At 41.2% G+C, this 17778-nt stretch overlaps 1 protein-coding gene across 1 annotated transcript in view; it reads right to left on the reverse strand.

Annotated features, from left to right (window-relative positions):
• Positions 1-17778, reverse strand: part of ARHGAP32 (Rho GTPase activating protein 32) — a 267273-nt gene that overhangs the window by 191289 nt on the left and 58206 nt on the right. The window contains exons 3-4 of the mRNA XM_034754531.1: positions 1723-1814; positions 127-211 (exon numbers count right to left, since the gene is read on the reverse strand). Of these exons, the coding sequence (XP_034610422.1) occupies positions 127-211; positions 1723-1814 (177 nt within the window). The remainder of the gene's footprint in view (positions 1-126; positions 212-1722; positions 1815-17778) is intronic.

A 17778-nucleotide genomic window follows, 5' to 3' on the forward strand; every position in this document is an offset into this window, starting at 1 on the left:
TATTGCCAGACACTCTAACAAACAAAGCAAACCTATCTGGAGCTCTATGAAGTGCTTTGCTCAGCTTAGTTAGCTAGTCAGACAAGCACAACCCAATTTTGTACGTAAAAGAAATCTGAAACTTACCTGTATGTTGCCAAAGTCCACATTCTCATAATGGAAATGTGCACACTCTGCCATCTTCGGGAAGTGGCCCTTGGTAAAGGATAACCTGAAGTACATCAAGAGCAACCCATAAGTTGCACATCACTGAAACAACTGTCAGAATTGCGTGTCATGATGAAATGCAGCTAGACCATCTACATTTAAGCGCCTGACCGAGACAATCCATCATCCTGAAGTTAAGGGAACATACAGTGCTGCTTATTTTGATGCACTAAAGCAGTGAGGAAAGGGATTTGGTGAGGGAGGTAATCTAAACTGCGAAGTGACATTTATCATTGTCTTTTTAGGGAAACACGTGCATTCCATCACCACCAAGGCCAGTGTCTATAGGGAAGGATGCAGGGACAAGCTGTTCCACCTGTACTTGCATTGGGGAAATTAATCTGTAAACAGCCTGACACAAGAGACATATGAAAGTCAAACTTTACCTGTGAAAGGCATCACAGCCCATCAGTTCCGGGTTGATGGATCTGAGGGTGCAGAACAAATGCTATTTATCCTTTGGCTTTTTAAAATTCAGCGGTGAGGCATAATCATCTCCAAACATCCCCAACTACAGCAATGGCTGACAGGGAGATGCTCTGGTTCGGCAACAGGATCTTCCTTCTGCTGAAGCTGCTGCAGACTCCTATAGATACTTCTGGTCGTGAGCCAATGAGATTGTCTTTATCTGGCTCACTCTTCCCACGGGAATATAAGTGGGAAGTGAGATACGGCATCTAGCCGCTCAGCAATAGAACAAAGCCATTTTCCCCTAACAGCATCAGAGCATGATCGCTCTGAACGCACAGACCAATGCTGGTAGCTCTGAACCTTCTGCCTGCATGCTAAATAGGGATGGGCCGAGTCATTTTTGCCTAATTTGGACCCCATTCACAGATCATTGGTTTGAATTCTGCTGAGGGAAGGCAAATGAGCATAAAAAGGGAACAGAACAAGGGCAGAGAGAAAAAAAACAGTTCAATGGAAAAAGTAGCGTGAAAACAGCAGTGGGCAGGTACAGTGGAAAAAAAGAAACTGAAAAACAGAGCAGGGACACAGAGAAAAATTCTAATGAAAAAAATAAAGGTCATCCACTTGTCCCAGTTTAGCTTTTCTTCTGTGTCAGGAGTATAGGGGAAGTATTACACTTATGCCTTGTACAGGCTTCCCTTTAGCTTTTTTTTTTTAAATGAATCATCTTTGGGGGGGAACCCCTCAGTTTAAATTACAGCAAGAGTGAGATTCAAAATTCAAACTAGCTTTGCAACCCTTCTCCCCAAAAGTAAGTGTGAAAGGTTTACAAAACCTCCACCTCTATAAGCTTCATCCATCCCAAGCTTTAATACTTAGAGCATGCTGACCGGCAGTTTTGCTTTTCACAGGCAGCAGGTCCACACTGCTCTGATAAGGAGACTACCAGAAATCCTTTAGTGCTTACAGCCTGACTTCTGGATGCATTGGGGGTCTACTGCACTGTGACAGTCTTGAGCACAGCTAGAATCACAGAAGTTAGAGCACAGAGGACAGAAAAGCTACAGAATTAACTCACAAACAAAATAAACCCATTGCTCTTACTTTTTCACATTCTTCACTTTCATGCTCGCTGTGCTGCCGCACGTCCGAAGAGGCAGCTCCCCTGGAATCTCAGGGATATCTGCACCTCTCGCCTACCAAAAAAGAAGAAAGAAAAAAGGAGGAAAGAGAAACGTTAGATTTGATCGAACACTACACTTTGGTGCCTCCAACACTAGATAAATACATGCACTGTCTGTGCAATTCTCACATATGTATACAAGATATACTTTAGTAACTTGCCGCACAGAAATACTGAATCCAGGGATTCCAACCTAAAATATGGTTAGCTGCTTACATACAATAAAACTTTGCTAATTCTCACTAATTACTGGGAGAGCCAATGCATTATAGACCCAAAGAATAAGAGGGGAAAGGACACGATTTTCAAAACTAGCAGCCTAACTTTAGGCTTCCAAGCCCACATTTAGGCTCCTAATTAAGCATCTTGACTTCCAACACCGCTGAGGCTGCTGGGTACCCAGCACTGTTGAAAATCAGGATAGCTACTTATGTGCCTAAATATGGAAGAATTTTTTGAAATATTTAAAAAATCTGGGCCTAAGCAAACAAAGATAATTAAAAAAAACCAACCCGTGAATCAATAATAAAAGACACAATGAAAAGGCATCACAAAATTTACATCTGTGTTATTTTGTGGGTGGCAGAAACTTTCAATTTGTGTGGTGGTTTAACATTCATAGTCTTCTATCCATACCCATTCCAGACACTTAATTTTCCTACTCTGTCATCTAATGGCGTTTCAGTCCTGAAAAGAAAGAGTGAAATGTTCATGTAATTTTGCTCCACTCATGCGGATAAATGTGAGTTGTATCTGTGCCATTCAGTTCTCATCTTAGCCTCCCTCAAAAAATGTTAATGGTATTTAAGACCTAAGTTACCTTGTAAGTTCTCGATATATCACATAGCTTACACTGGAATAATTAAGAGCTTCCTGAGTATATACATATAGGAATTAAAATCATTTTGTTTTAACTGAGCTGTTTTCCATAATGGTTTGCCAATTTTACATGATTTCTAATACCATTAAATGATCTTTTATACCCCAGACAGATCAAAAGGTATGTTTGTGGGTGGGATTTCTATTTAATTTATATTTCAGTAAGATACAAATGTACAGCACTGAGGCACAAAGTTGTTCACCTGGGGAAGAATTTCACCTTTATGTGCTGTGGCTTTGATTATTTGAAATATCTCAGGATCAAAAACATTTAACCCACAGACCTGGTGCTCAGAAAGTCCTCCATAAGGATGTTCATTGGTCCAGAAATTTACATAGGAAACAGGGCTGTGACATTCATTTTGCTATTTGCAATAACTGTCCATACATTTTTAAATAGATTTTCTTCATATTTTAGTGCTAGATGCTAGACAGACATTAAGGAGTTCCAATGAGGTCAGGAAAAACTGGAATTATTTTTAGTGTTACCAGAGAACCAAATTCTCTTTCAACCTTACATCCCAGTTTTCTTCTCTTGTTCTTTTTACATTTAACAGATAAAAATAAAATTAAAACATGTACCTGTCTATATCATTCTGTGTATTACTGTTTCATATTAACCTTTTTATTCTCACTATAGGGAAGCCTGTTTATGTACCAAGCCATGGGCAAATGGGTTACTGCAGCTTTAATTATACCTGTGTGTATATTTTTGTCCCCCTGTGATAGTTCTTGTATGCATTGCAATCTATCAAGAAGATAAATTCCCATCTTGGCTATTTAATAGAGATGGGTCCCTTTCTCAAAATCCAGATTGACTGGAAATATGCCATAATTCAGGAGGTTTGGCATCCACGGCTTTGGCGTAGCCCTAAGCCCTATCACTAGCTTTTAAAGCTTTAAAAATTATTTTTACTGCAGAAAAATCAATGAAGTGGCATAGACATACACAGCACCTTACAGCCCATTTAACATGTCCCTGCCCTGAGCAGCTTCCCATATAAATAAGGATGTAACAGCATGATGGATGGCAATATACAATGCTAGGACTGGGGTTACAACAGCAAAAGGTCATAAGAAGCCCAATTTTCCTCCTCACTTGCAGCAGGCTAAATTGGGAGTATCTCCACTGAAGGCCATGGAAAAAATATATGTTTAAGTGTGAGGAGAGTCAGGCCTGAGTGGTGCTCATTGTTACATACAGAATTTGCTATATAAGAGAGGTACAATGGTCCACAGGTTAGGGCTCTGCTAGAGACTTCCTGTGTGACCTTGGACAAATCACTTAGCCTCTCTGTGCCTCAGCTTTCCATCTGTAAAATGGAGATAATAGCAATGCCTTACTTCAGAGGTGTTATGAAGATAAACGCATTAAATACTGTGAGGCACTACAGTGATGAGGTCTATATAAGTACAAGCCAGTGAGAGTGTTTCAATTTATTTGCATGGGTTTTAGGTTGGGCCCATAATGGGAGGGGGAGGGAACCAATTATGTCCAAGTCAGCAGAGAGGGCAAGGACAAAGCAATGATCCTTGGTCTTGGCTGGGAGCAGCTCATTAGTCACCATGGCAAGAGCAGTGGAGAAAGCACAGTGCAGAATGCAGAGGTCAGATACAGTATTTCCTGCTTCACATACAAAACTATAAAACGGGAGTGGTGTCCAAAACAATGGATGGCATAGAGATGGTAATGCGGGCACTTCAATTTACCTTCTCTCATAAGGCAAGAATAATGGGGACGCTGAGTGAAACCCATTCACCAATGTTGGGAGTAGATGGACCAGTGCTCTGCTCCGGAATGCCATTCTTATGTTCCTAAACAAGTCCGCAGAGAGGTCTCTGACCAGAGCAGAACAGCTGCCAGAAGTTTAATAGAGAGTGTACACTGTGATTTACAAACATGGAAAAAGACATGGCCTTTGCCCCAAAAAGACCATTATAATTCAAGGTAACAGCACACTATATGGTATACGAAACTTGCAATGATCATACATGCATTTCAGAGGTACTCACCACTGAAACATATAGATGCCAAGACTCAGTTTCAGACAAATCTACACAATAATATTGGTGTTGCCATTACAGATCAGGTTAGGGGCCTACCCTTGCACAGTACCCTGCAGCTACCATTCACCAACACCGGAAGCTTCAGAGAAAAGCAAGCAACCTCCATGAAGCACCTTGTTAAATTGTGCAGTACCATAAATGGGATGTGGGATAGGGGATCCTTCTTGTCTCCTTCAAGCAACCAATCTTTTCTGACCAGGGGGATAAAATCTGATCGCCTCTGCAAACAGCTGAAAAATGATTACTCAGAAGTATCCACCATCCATTACTTGGTTTCTTTTTTAAATAAGAGGTCTATGCAAAAAAGGATAAGGACTTTAAGCAACAGGGGTGAAATCCCTGAGGGCTTATGTAGGATTTAAGTAGTGTACAGGTTCTCTGCACAGAGTCAAATTCCACTCTAGTTGCATTAAGCACTGCCCTGAAAAGCGAAGGGTTACTGCAATTAAGAATGACGCCTCCTCCACCTTTGGGCACTATTGATTTAAACTGGAGCTGAGAACATTCAGCCCTTCTCATAATTGGGCTTTTGATAGCCTAAGCAATATTTTAACACCATTGTCTCACACAGAGTCTATGTGTAAAACATCCAGTACATGTCGCCGAAAAACAAGTACAATATTTAATTCCTTAAATAAAGTGATCCCTGACCTATCTGCATTGATAGACAATTAATTTGGTCAATAGCATTAATAAAACACTTGAGGGTCTCATTGTGAATTCCAGTGTTAAGAAGACAGCCAATGCAATATATGTTATACCGCTTTTACATAATACACTAACTACAGCAATAAATGTGCCACTCCTGTGAGCATTTTTTAGGCAGAGCCTGGAATATATTGCCTGCCTTGATTTCCATGAAAAAGAACTTTTGTGGGACGAAAAATAATTTTCCATCTCCCATTTGCAGTAGAAGCTGGTGCCATGAGAAACCAGGTAAGTGAAACTGACAGGAAAAGATGTGCTCAGAGCCAAATAACAGCAGTAGATAAAGATCACCCTATGTCGGACTCAAAGCAGAGTAGGCAAAGCGCACAGCACAGAACACTTCAGAGCCAGCATTTATCTTTGGAAAACTCATCTTGCTCTCTCCCTTCCCAACTGAATTATGTCCAAATCATACTGGAAAAAGATCCATGCCTCTCTCTAGCCCATCGGTGTTTATTCATTTAGATGGTCCACAATGAGATACAATATTTTTTTTTTCAGTGTTAAAAATCAAGGGTTTGCTGCAGAAAAGCAATCCAGTGGGCTCACAGAGAAATCTTAAATCAGGAAGCATTAGTGGGATGATGGTTCTCATCCATGTCAGAAGTCACTACTGGAAGTACTGCCAGAAAAAAGAAAGTTTGGTTGATGGAAGAAGAAAAATGGAGATAAATAATAACACATACTTACTGCAATTATATAACTGTGTGCCTCACAAATAAATGCAATTACTTGCCATCCCAAACATGCACACATTGAAGTTCCCATTATCAGTTTACACTTGTTTTGCTCTGAAACCTTTCATGAATATCGTCATCCTAAATTATTTTTCTCTCCAAATATAAACAAAATCCACTACAAAGGAATTTGTCATCTTTTGTGCTCCTTGTCACAGTAATTTGTTTTTAAATATCATTTTGAAACAGCTGAATTCTTTACATTTGAAAATTAGCTAGCGACCCGCTGTAGCTGCTACTTTTCATTTCTTATTTTTTATGCATCGGTGTCCTGTGGAAAACTAGTAACTGCATAATAAATCTGCTTATGCAAATTATTTACTGCAATTCTCATGGCTAAACGTCAGTGCTGTTTCAATCTGCATTGGTCCAAAACAAGGTAAACAAGTTATGGCCTGAGCCAAAGCCCACTCTATTGACTTCTATGGGTTCTGAAGCAAGCCTTTCCATGGAAAGAGAGTGGTTTTAACTAGAGGCAATCGGGAATTTTCCAACAAACATTTTTCCATTAGGTCGAGGATGGAATTTCTGGTCAAAACCAGAGAGACCCTGCCTTACTGCCAATAGCCCAAGCAGTTGGAGCGCTTGGCTACTATGTGGACAGGCCAGGTGTAAGCCCCTGCTCTGCCTGCCTCTCTCTCTGGCCCACTGAATAGTTAATTATTTATATACAACGGGAGAGATTGAGGGAGCAACTACAACTTGGGGGTTAGGGAACTTCCCTCACATGGGATAAAGCAGGCAAAGGAAGGATTTGAACCTGAGGTCCGCCTATTCCAAGCAAGTGCCCTAACCCCTTAGTTGTTGGGCAGTTGGGAGGGAGAATGGAACGTGCATCTCTCTCCTGCCCCACTCCCCCAACAATTTTTGAGGTCTGTTTCATCCTGATGCAGAACAAAAGCTAACACTGAAATTTTTCACAAAATGGAATTCTCGTTTTAACCAATAACATTTTCTAAGTTAAACCCAGAACTAAAATATACACGTGGCATAAGACATTGTTCATACACTCAAAACCCATGCATTCACCATAAACAACTAGGCCAATATTTTAAAACTTTGGGTGCCTTAAGTTAGGCACTTAAGGCCATATTTAGGCATAGAGATGCTTCTGAAAAGGCTAACCTATGTGATTTAGATGCCTAAGTCCCACTGGAAGTCAATGAGACTTAAACACTTAGGTGCACTGGAAAATGTTACTGCTAAATTCAGTGGGCACCGTGGGGTCACAGCACCTGTAATATTCACTTCCTGAGTTGCCTCATTTTCAGCACCCAGGTTTGAAATGTCTGGCCTTGATATCTGCAATCGTTATTTAGTGTAGCTGAAGTGAAATTTAAATGACACAAAACCTTTCAGGCATAAATAATTTAAATCCAACAAGTTCACAGCATACCAGAGCATGAAAGGGTTCTCGCTCGAAACAAACCCGACTAGGTTTATCAGAAAATGTTCCTTTCAAGCACAGAAGACAAGACGTCCGATTTGCTAATGCAAGTAAAATGAGAGAACAGTCCGATAAAAGCGTTGCAGTATTTGTAACAGTTAACAAGGTGGCACAAAGGGAGTCAAAGCCTCCCCAGCATATGGGAGTGCCCAGCATGGACAGAAGCGGCTCCTCCATCTCCCTCCCTGCAGACCCTGGCACAGGCGCATGTTGCAGGTGTGGAAGGGCAGGGCAAGCGGAAAGGTTGGAGTGCAAAGCACTCCAGGAATTCTCAGCTGCTGTATTGGTGCCTAGGGCAGATTGTCTCCAGGCTACTCTGGGGCTTAGCAGAGAATCAGGGAGCCGTAACGGGTTTCCTGAGATTTGCTCAGCAGAGAATCAGGGAGCCATAACCAGTTTCCTGAGATTTGCTCCTCCCACACGCCGCGCTCTGCCGTGCACAGTGTAAATAAATAAATTATAAATAAAATAAATTAATGGAGATATCCCATTTCCTAGAACTGGAAGGGACCTTGAAAGGTCATCGAGTTCAGCCTCCTGCCTTCACTAGCAGGACCAAGTACTGATTTTGCCCCAGATCCCTAAGTGGCCCCCTCAAGTACTGAACTCACAACCGTGGGTTTAGCAAGCCAATGCTCAAACCACTGAACTATCCCTCCCACAACCTCAAGGTGGAATTGTGACGTGGGCTCTTCAAAGAGAATTGTAAATATTACCTTTCAATGTTAGTCTACGTTGACAACCAAGTAACCGTGCCATCTTGTTATCAGAATATTTGTCCCCACTTTCCCTTTTACAGTCTGAACTTGCAGTGTCAAGTCTGAATCCTGCAAACTACACATATTCTTAGTCCCACTGAGTTCCATGGAGCTACTCCTACCTGTGCAGAGCTCACTGCAAGCCCTATGTACCACTTTGAGTTGATCCTCTGCGCAGGAATGAAGGTTACCCCTACAGAATGGATACTAGGCAGCCACGTACAAGCTTCATAGAATCATAGAATATCAGGGTTGGAAGGGACCTCAGGAGGTCATCTAGTCCAACCCCCTGCTCAAAGCAGGGCTAATCCCCAACTAAATCATCCCAGCCAGGGCTTTGTCAAGCCAGGCCTTAAAAACCTCTAAGGAAGGAGATTCCACCACCTCCCTAGGTAACCAGTGCTTCACCACCCTCCTAGTGAAAAAGTTTTTCCTAATATCCAACCTAAACCTCCTCAACTGCAACTTGAGACCATTGCTCCTTGTTCTGTCATAAGCTACCACTGAGAACAGTCTAGATCCATCCTCTTTGGAACCCCCTTTCAGGTAGTTGAAAGCAGCTATCAAATCCCCCCTCATTCTTCTCTTCTGCAGACTAAACAATCCCAATTCCCTCAGCCTCTCCTCAGAAGTCATGTGCTCCAGCCCCCTAATCATTTTTGTTGCCCTCCGCTGGACTCTTTCCAATTTTTCCACATCCTTCTTGTAGTGTGGGTCCCAAAACTGGACACAGTACTCCAGATGAGGCCTCACCAATGCTGAATAGAGGGGAATGATCACGTCCCTCGATCTGCTGGCAATGCCCCTACTTACACAGCCCAAAATGCCATTAGCCTTCTTGGCAACAAGGGCATGGTGTCAACTCATATCCAGCTTATCGTCCACTGCAACCCCTAGGTCCTTTTCTTCCTCCCTCCCCAGTCAATACGTATCAAATCTGGTTTGGAGGGAGCTGACTGCCTCTATGGGTGTGAAGGGTGGTCCAGCTGCTGGGTTCTTTCAATCCTTGGCATCTTTGCTAAAAGTTAGAGCTAGTCAAAAATATCAATTGCTTTTGGTGGGGATTTTTGAAAGAATTTTCCCACTTAATTTCCTGCAAAATATTTGCATTTTTTTTTTAAATAAATTTTTTTGCTTTTACCTTTTCATTAAAAACACGGATGAAGATGAAAAATTTCATTTTGGTCAAAAAGCCATTTTTCATCAAAAAAAGGATTTTGATGAGAAAATTCTGCCCGGCTTTACTGAAAGGACTAAAAAGGGGGCCTGTCACTGTGGACCATGATGGGGTTTCTTTCTGAAGCAGACACTTGTCCACATAGAACTCAATGGCAACTCAGCATCCTTTAGAAGGTAATAAATACAAACCAAAGCTGGCTTGGTACCAGTGCCATACGGAGCATTTACAGTGATTGCCACTTTTCATCTTCAAAAAATGTTCTACAAATATCCACCGATCCCTCAGAGGTAAAAGACTACTACCTACTCCCTAGGAAAAGATTCTAACCTATTCCCTAGCCTTGAAACCACACAGCCTCCTTGAAAACAAAGTTCTTGTTACCCCTCCTTCAAATGATACCAAAAACATCCTGATCACAATACATGAAATAAAATAAAAGCACCCCGTTAAAAATCCAACGTTAGCAATAACAAACTTGTTATGTATTTAGTAAAAAAAGGGGGTTAACTCTAACAGAAATTGCTGGCCCAATCTTGCAGCTTTTACTTGCAAGCGCAACACCATTGAAGGTAAATGAGGGCTGCAGAATTGGGCCCTTTGTTTAAAATGGAAAGAGTATAGAAACTGGACAAAATTATTGCATATGTTACTGACGTGTCTTGCATACAATAGCACCATTTGATGTGAATACAAGTATTTGGGAGTTCTCAGCTGACACTGTTTAAATTGCTGTATGTATGTGGTTTTAAGAGCAATTTTTGCATATGCAGTTAAATATCATAGTAGGCTCATTTTAATACTTTCAGAGTGACATTTTCAAGATTGCCTATGAGATTTGTACACCCAATTAAAATTAATAGGCAATTCAAATCCTTTAGGCAGGTTGAAATTCTCAGCTTGAAAACAAAATCTAATTTGTACATTATTCGATTAACAGCTTCCAAAAGGGGGGGGACATATGGATTTCCAACTTGAGTTTGTTTGCAAAACTTTATTGGATTTAGATGCTATTCATGGCCTGATCAGCAGAGTGCAGCAGTTGCACACTGAAGAATCACCTACGGCTATGCAGAACTGCTAACCAAGGGCTCTCTTCTGGTACAAGAGCATAATTGTGTAATCTTGTGCACCCTCACACAGAAAAGAATGGGGCCCCACACTGCAGTTAGAAAGGATTAAATACATTTCACATTCCAGATACAGCAAGTAGGGATTGAAGGTCCTGATATACACTTTAATTACAGCAACTCATGCCACTCTGTGCAGAGAAATAGCTGTGAGAACTTAGTGCAGGTCACAAAGGCGTTTTCAGGAATGAATAAAGGATTGTGAACTCTGTCAAATTGTTACCAAAAAAGGAGTTACTATAAAAAAAAAAAAAAAAAAAGATCAGTATTATTAAATCTTCTCCTTGTTCCTCACCCAATGCAGAGTTCTTTGATCCCCACTGCACAAAGGCATGAAAAGGTCTAGTTATGTCACTCTGGGAAGCCGTATGTTTCTTGTGTTTTTTAAAGCAAAGCAAGAAATTCTTGTCAGTTTAATTGGAGGATGTGTAGTCTCGCTGATTAAGACACAAGACTGGCAATTTTGGGAGACATGTGATCTGTTCTCAGCTCTGTCACAGAATTATTACATCATCTTGGGCAAGCCACGAAAATAGCGTAGCTGTAGTCGACATACTAAGAGCTACTTACCGCAGTGTCTTCGCTGCGGTAGGTCAACTGCTGCCGCTCCCCCGTCGACTCCGCCTACACTTCTTGCTCCAGTAGAGTACTGGAGTCGACGGAAGAGCGCTCGGCGGTCGATTTAAATCGACCCCCGCTGAATCGATCGCTCCTGAGGTAAGTGTAGACATGCCCTTAGAGACCCCACAAGGATGTTATAGGGTCACAGTCATTGAAGTCTCTTGAAGTACTTTTGAGATTCTTGGATAGGGTGACGAGAGAGAGAGAGAGAGTGTGTGTGTGTGTGTGTGTGTAAAAAATAGACACCTATGTATGACAAAGCCCCAAATATCAGGACTGTGTCTATAAAATCGGGACATCTGGTCACTCTATTCTTGGCACTGGAGAAATGCACCTCTACCTCGATATAACACTGTCCTCGGGAGCCAAAAAAATCTTACTGCGTTATATCAAACTTGCTTTGATCCACCGGAGTGTGCAGCTGCGCCCGCCCGGAGCACTGCTTTACCGCGTTATATCCGAAGTCATGTTATATCGGGTCGCGTTATATCGAGATAAACCCACCTCTATTTGTGGACAGCTATCCCTACAATGGGACAACCCTTTTGTTCAAGAGAATAAAGAGAGCAATTCAGCTGCCTGTGCCTCTTCTAAAGCTCGTAATGGATGAGAGAAATATGATAGAAAATAGCTAGTGAAAGAAGGGGCGGTGCCTGCTGTCAGTACAGTGCATCAACTCTGAACGTGGTCAACTCCAGCACTCAGAAACCAAGATTAAAAAAAAAAGATTTTGATTTGTATTATTTTTGGAGTTTAGAATGTTCAACTGCATTTTTCACATTCTTTGTCACTGTGGTTGAATTTTTTTAGGCAATAATCATTGCATGGTATAATTTACAGTGAATTATTCTCTTTCAAGGACTACACAGGATGCATTTTCCCATTCCTGGCATCTCCTCTCCAAAGATAGACTTTTAAATACTAGCAGGAAAATTTTAAGGGATGCTTCTATCTTCAGAGTAGCAGTGGTATCTTGGAGGAGGAGCTGGGTCATCCATTTATCGGCCTCATGTACCTCTACAGATTATGAAAAACGTAGCTCATCCTCACTCAGGGTTATTCATCTCTCACTCTTCAGTTGGAGTTTGCAGTGTATATTGATCTGCCCTGCATATATGTCATTAAAAGCAAGGATCCAGCACTCTGGGCCTAAGGATAGTATGTAATCCAAGTCCTGGAAACGGAGCCTGTCGTGCAGAGTGACACGTGCTGCAGCACCTCCGAACACACCCTGCACGGTATGTGAAATTCATCCTTGTACAGAGGGCCAGCATAAGACTTACACAACATTTAAGTCCCACTTAGTGGGACTCAAATGGTGCATAGGCTTTCTGTTGGTCTTCTGCATGGGGGTAAATTTCATCTGTACTGTGGGGGTTCTTCCCAGCAAGAAGTCCCACACTTGCATTTCCGGTTTGTTTTTTTAAAGAGACACAACAGATGCACCAAGCCAAATGACTAGTTAGCTCCTAAGGACATGAGCATGATAATACCTGGGAGCCTTAAGGTTGGATTGGACACTGCTCTGGAGAGGCTACAGTGAGAACCCCTTATTACCATTCACAAAGAGCTCAACACAAGGAGCTGCATACAGTACACTGCCCTACTTAACAGTATATTAGCTAAGGAATGTACTTTAAGGAACAAAAACCTCACATACAATATGCGTGGGAAAGGCAGCCAGGGTTAAAGTCTTCTGTACAGCTTACAGAATGTATCTGAGAACAAACCACAGGGAACAGAACATCCAATGAACATCACGCCTTGATTTCAGTTACTTGCTTAAAAAAAAAAAAAAAAAACAATCAACGCTGTTAAGAGGCACAATTTCTATAGTCTATTGATTTACTTCAGTTTAAATACAAAAGAACAAGGGAGGCTTTGGGTTGTTGTGCTGAAATACAATTTCTTTTACGTGGAAAAAGAATCAAAATTACTGGGCTGAAGTCAGCTCGGAACAAGTAGGTGCAACTTTAGTGGATGTCCCTTGGCCATATTCAATGATGATGTAAATGACAATGAGTAAGATGGTCATAAATGGTGTGTCTCCAAACATTGTGATTTGGATACGGAGTAGGGGGAGAGAAGGGGCAGAAGTGGGGAAGGCAGAAGGAAAAGCAATTAATTTATACTCGACCCAGTCATATGCTTCTGCCACTGAGAGCAAAACTGGGCCCAGATTTTGACTTCCATGGGAGTTGCAGGCACTAAGTAGATTCTGAATGCACAACTGGTGTAAGATCCACTTCTTTTGCACACCTGAATGTCACAGCAATGTAAGTTATATACACACACCAATAACATGCCATTAACCATCCACAAGGTTCTGAACAGCAGAAGTTAAACTGACCAGAGTTTAATTAACTTAGCTTTCCCAACGGCAGTAAAAATAAGAGCAGCAACAGAGGCTGTAGTGGTGTCAGCAGAATCAGGAAGGCAACTAGCAACATTTTGTTCATTTGTTTGTTTAAATGAAAACTGGGATTCTCCAGAAACTGATGGCTTAGCCTTTTAATCCTCCAAGGAAATTCTCCTTCTCTCCTGCAGCTACTAGATGGGAAGAGTTTTATATCATGTACCTTTTTGACCATGCATCTCCCGCATGTTTAGACTACAGCACCAAGAGGCTGAGATAAAACCAGGCTAGCCCTAAAATGTACATAGCTGTAATACAGTAGATCATATCCAGTTTCAGTAACCAATAGTACTCAGCTGACCTCATATAAACAAAAGGAAAAATGCTGTATGACAAACTAGAATTAATAGTTACAATTGTTCGCTAACTATGCCAAATAGTCCCTTTAGATGCTTTCAAGCAGAGCAGTAATTTCTTGTTTGCAGTTTAGGCCACATACCAGAACAAGAGGAAATGCAGAACCAAAAGTTCCCCTTCTCTCTAGCTCTCAGCTTGTTTGAAGCAGAATGATCAAGATAATTGTAAAAAGAACAGGAGTACTTGTGGCACCTTAGAGACTAACAAATTTATTAGAGCATAAGCTTTCATGGGCTACTGCCCACTTCTTTGCTATGCATCCGAAGAAGTGGGCAGTAGCCCACGAAAGCTTATGCTCTAATAAATTTGTTAGTCTCTAAGGTGCCACAAGTACTCCTGTTCTTTTTGCGGATACAGAGTAACACGGCTGCTACTCTGAAACCTGTCAAGATAATTGTGAGGATGCATGGCCAGTTTGTAGTATGAGTGTCTGAGAGAGATGACTGTATTGGGATAGGACAAAATCTTAGGACCAAATGTGTTCTGAGGTATATTGATATAACATTAGAGTAACTCCATTTAAACCACTGGAGTTACTCCAGATTTGCCCTGGCATAATTTTAAGTAAAATTTGACTCATACGCCCTAACTCTGATCTCACTTATACCAGTGTAAACCAGATTTAACTCTTCTCCTGATACACCAATACAAGATCAGAATGAGGTCTTCAGGCTGAGATTTTCAGAAGTGCTCAGCACTTTGAAATTAGTGGGATTTTTACCATTGAGTCCAACAGCAGCAGCATTAGGCAAACATCAAGCCCTTTCAAAAATCGCACACTTTATACATGAAGGCGACTGGTTTGATTTCCACTTGGGAAGTGACCAAGTGGAAAGCCAAAAGTAAAGGTAAAGGGGCAGGGCTGGAATTTTAAGGGAATCCTGAGCATACCATGAGATGGTCCCCCTGCGGCCACACACACAGTCCTCTGGTGGGCGATATTGCTAGGCTCCCCTAAAGCATGGGTTCTTGAGAGTTAGCACTCCACTCAGATGCAAGGGGCAGTTCACACCTCACCAAGCTATTATTTCAGAACACCTCCGGACATGTAGTGCCTATGCCTTAATCCAGACGTGGGTAAAGGAACTAAATGAGACACATTTTGGTCTGCAGGGTGACTCTGATCAAGCAGCTTAAAAACCCCGATGAATGGAAAAGCCTGGCAGCACGGTCCATGCCAACTGTGTTACTAAAACTCTATGACCAACACAAAGAAATTAGGGCTATTACATGAAAGTTATCCCCGGGATTGTGCTCAAAAACCTCCACAACTACATTATCTGTACAAACACCTACCAAGACAGCTTACCCACTTTACAATATGTACCACTATGCAAAATTACACCACCACCACAATGACTGGCAAAAACCTAGCAAGGGAGTGTTAAATTGAATGTACTGGACAACAGTTCAAACTAAAGATCTTCATAACTTTCAGTGGCTAATTAATTGCTTTACAATTGACCGTTGTTGAATCATGCCAGAGAATGAATTCTTCCGACTAAGAGTGGTTTATTGATTTTTTTTTTTTTTTTTTTTTTTTTTTTGGGTAAATGCTGCAAACGTATTAACAGTGATTCAGAAACTGCTCTCAGCCTCTCTCTGCACTCTCTGGATGTATTTCAAGTGCTAAATAGAATATTCAAGCTTGAAGCCATTACAAAATACTGAACTTCCCCACCACAGTTGAATTGCAATTAAGATCCATCCCTAGGTTTGGAAAATAAAGAAGAGAAAGTTAAACATCAGCTTTTCATGATTTGTCAAAGGACGTTGATTTTTAAAAAGGTTCCTTATAAAGAAGTCAATTTCTTCAACTCCCACATAGATTTTTTTTTTCTTCTAAGCAATCTAGTGCTGGTGAAAACTGATTGACACCCCTAGAAATCTAGAGTCTCACCTAGCAAGGAAGCACAGCTTCTTAGAAATTGCAGCATTACCCACACTGCAGCATTACAAGGTGCCTAAAGAGGGACCATTTCCAAAGGTGAAAAGATAGTTCATTCTCCAATGTTAATTCCCTCCTTTGCACCTTGAATCATGACAGATGTGTCCCAACTCAGGTTGCTGTTGCTGTTGTTGTCACCAGTAAGAAACTGGGCTGAGACACAGAGAGAAACCATGAGATGCTCAATATACAACAGAGACCTATGAAAGGCTCTGTATTTTAATGCAAAGATTCTAACACACAAACATCATAAAGACAAGGTGGTTGAGGTAGTATCTTTTACTGGACCTACTTTTGTTGGTGAGAGTTGGTCCAATAAAAGATATCATGTCACCCATCTTGTCTCTCTAATACTCTGGACTGACATGGCTACAACTACACTGCATACACAACCATCATGAAATTCACAGCTGCAGTTCCCACACTACTCATAACTTGGCCCTCCTTGCCAAATTACAGTTAATATGGAAATTATGCATGCCGTTAGTTGAGCAGTATATGTACAGTACCATATGCATAGGCACATTTTGCATAATGCACATTAAAACACTTTTATGCCTTTGTACACAATGAGGCAGAGGATTATCAGTGCTGTGGCAACCTTAGCTTTGAATTATAAGAGTGCATTCAAAATGTCAGCTGCAGTACCATCATTTGTTTATTTATTTGCCTCTTTAAAACTAAAAGGGAAGAGTTGCTGGTGCTGTTATGCAAACACATGACCCAACTATCTCACACAGCAAGAGACTGCATTTACTGCAGTGCACGGTTGTTCATTCCATTCCAAGACAGACGCTGGTGCACCATGGGCTTACGTAGCACATGCCCATGAGGGCAAAAGACCTTGAATGGCCAGCCTAAACCCAGCTTTGCTTATTTCTAGGTGCAAAGATCCACACAATTGACAAAAGATAGGTGATCAGCACATTAGCAATTAGACAGATGAGAAAGAAAAAGACATCTGAAAAAGAAAAACATTTCTGGCAGAACTTTAATAGATACTGTTACCTTTAAACCTTTAAATGTAACTGCTACATTCCCTAATCACAGAAGCCTTCCTTTATGCCCTCCCTTTCAAAGCATTTCACATTAACAGCCATCTCCAAGACAAATTCTTCTTAACAACAATCCTGCCAGTGTCAGCAGGACAAACCTTAAATTAACAAATTACTTCCAGGCTGAATGGAAATTCCTTATTAATTGCTGAGCTCTGGGCTTGAAATCTGAGGGCATGTGTGAAGGTAGGCAGCTCCTCTGGGTACACAAGTTGGAAAAGTCGGAGTGCTTTCAAACAATATGATGTGTAGGGTAAATCCAGAACTCTTCACTACCTTGCATACCACTACATACTAAGGATGCAAGGGAATCCTGGATGACTGGTAAGTTTTCCTCTTGGTATCAAATTGCACTGCAAGATGGGTTTGCTCTCTTTTCAGTGTGTATAAAGAACAAACAATATTAGTTCTCCAGCTCTGCAAATTAAAATAAAATGATTGTTATAAATTAATGCCTACTGCCCAAGATACAGTTTCCATTCTTGGATAATTGAATCCTTTTAATTGGCAAACTCCAGTGGAAGCCAATGTGCCAATTAAGTGATTGTCCCAATTATCAGAGACTCCCAGGGATGCTCCATGCTGGGCGAAAGCCATTTTTATTTCATGGACTGTTTTAAAACTAAGCAAAGTACTATGCACAGAGAAATAAAGCCTTTTCAAACGCGCAGAGAAGG

Source organism: Trachemys scripta, chromosome 21, assembly GCF_013100865.1.
Source record: "Trachemys scripta elegans isolate TJP31775 chromosome 21, CAS_Tse_1.0, whole genome shotgun sequence".
NCBI classification, from domain to species: domain Eukaryota; kingdom Metazoa; phylum Chordata; order Testudines; family Emydidae; genus Trachemys; species Trachemys scripta.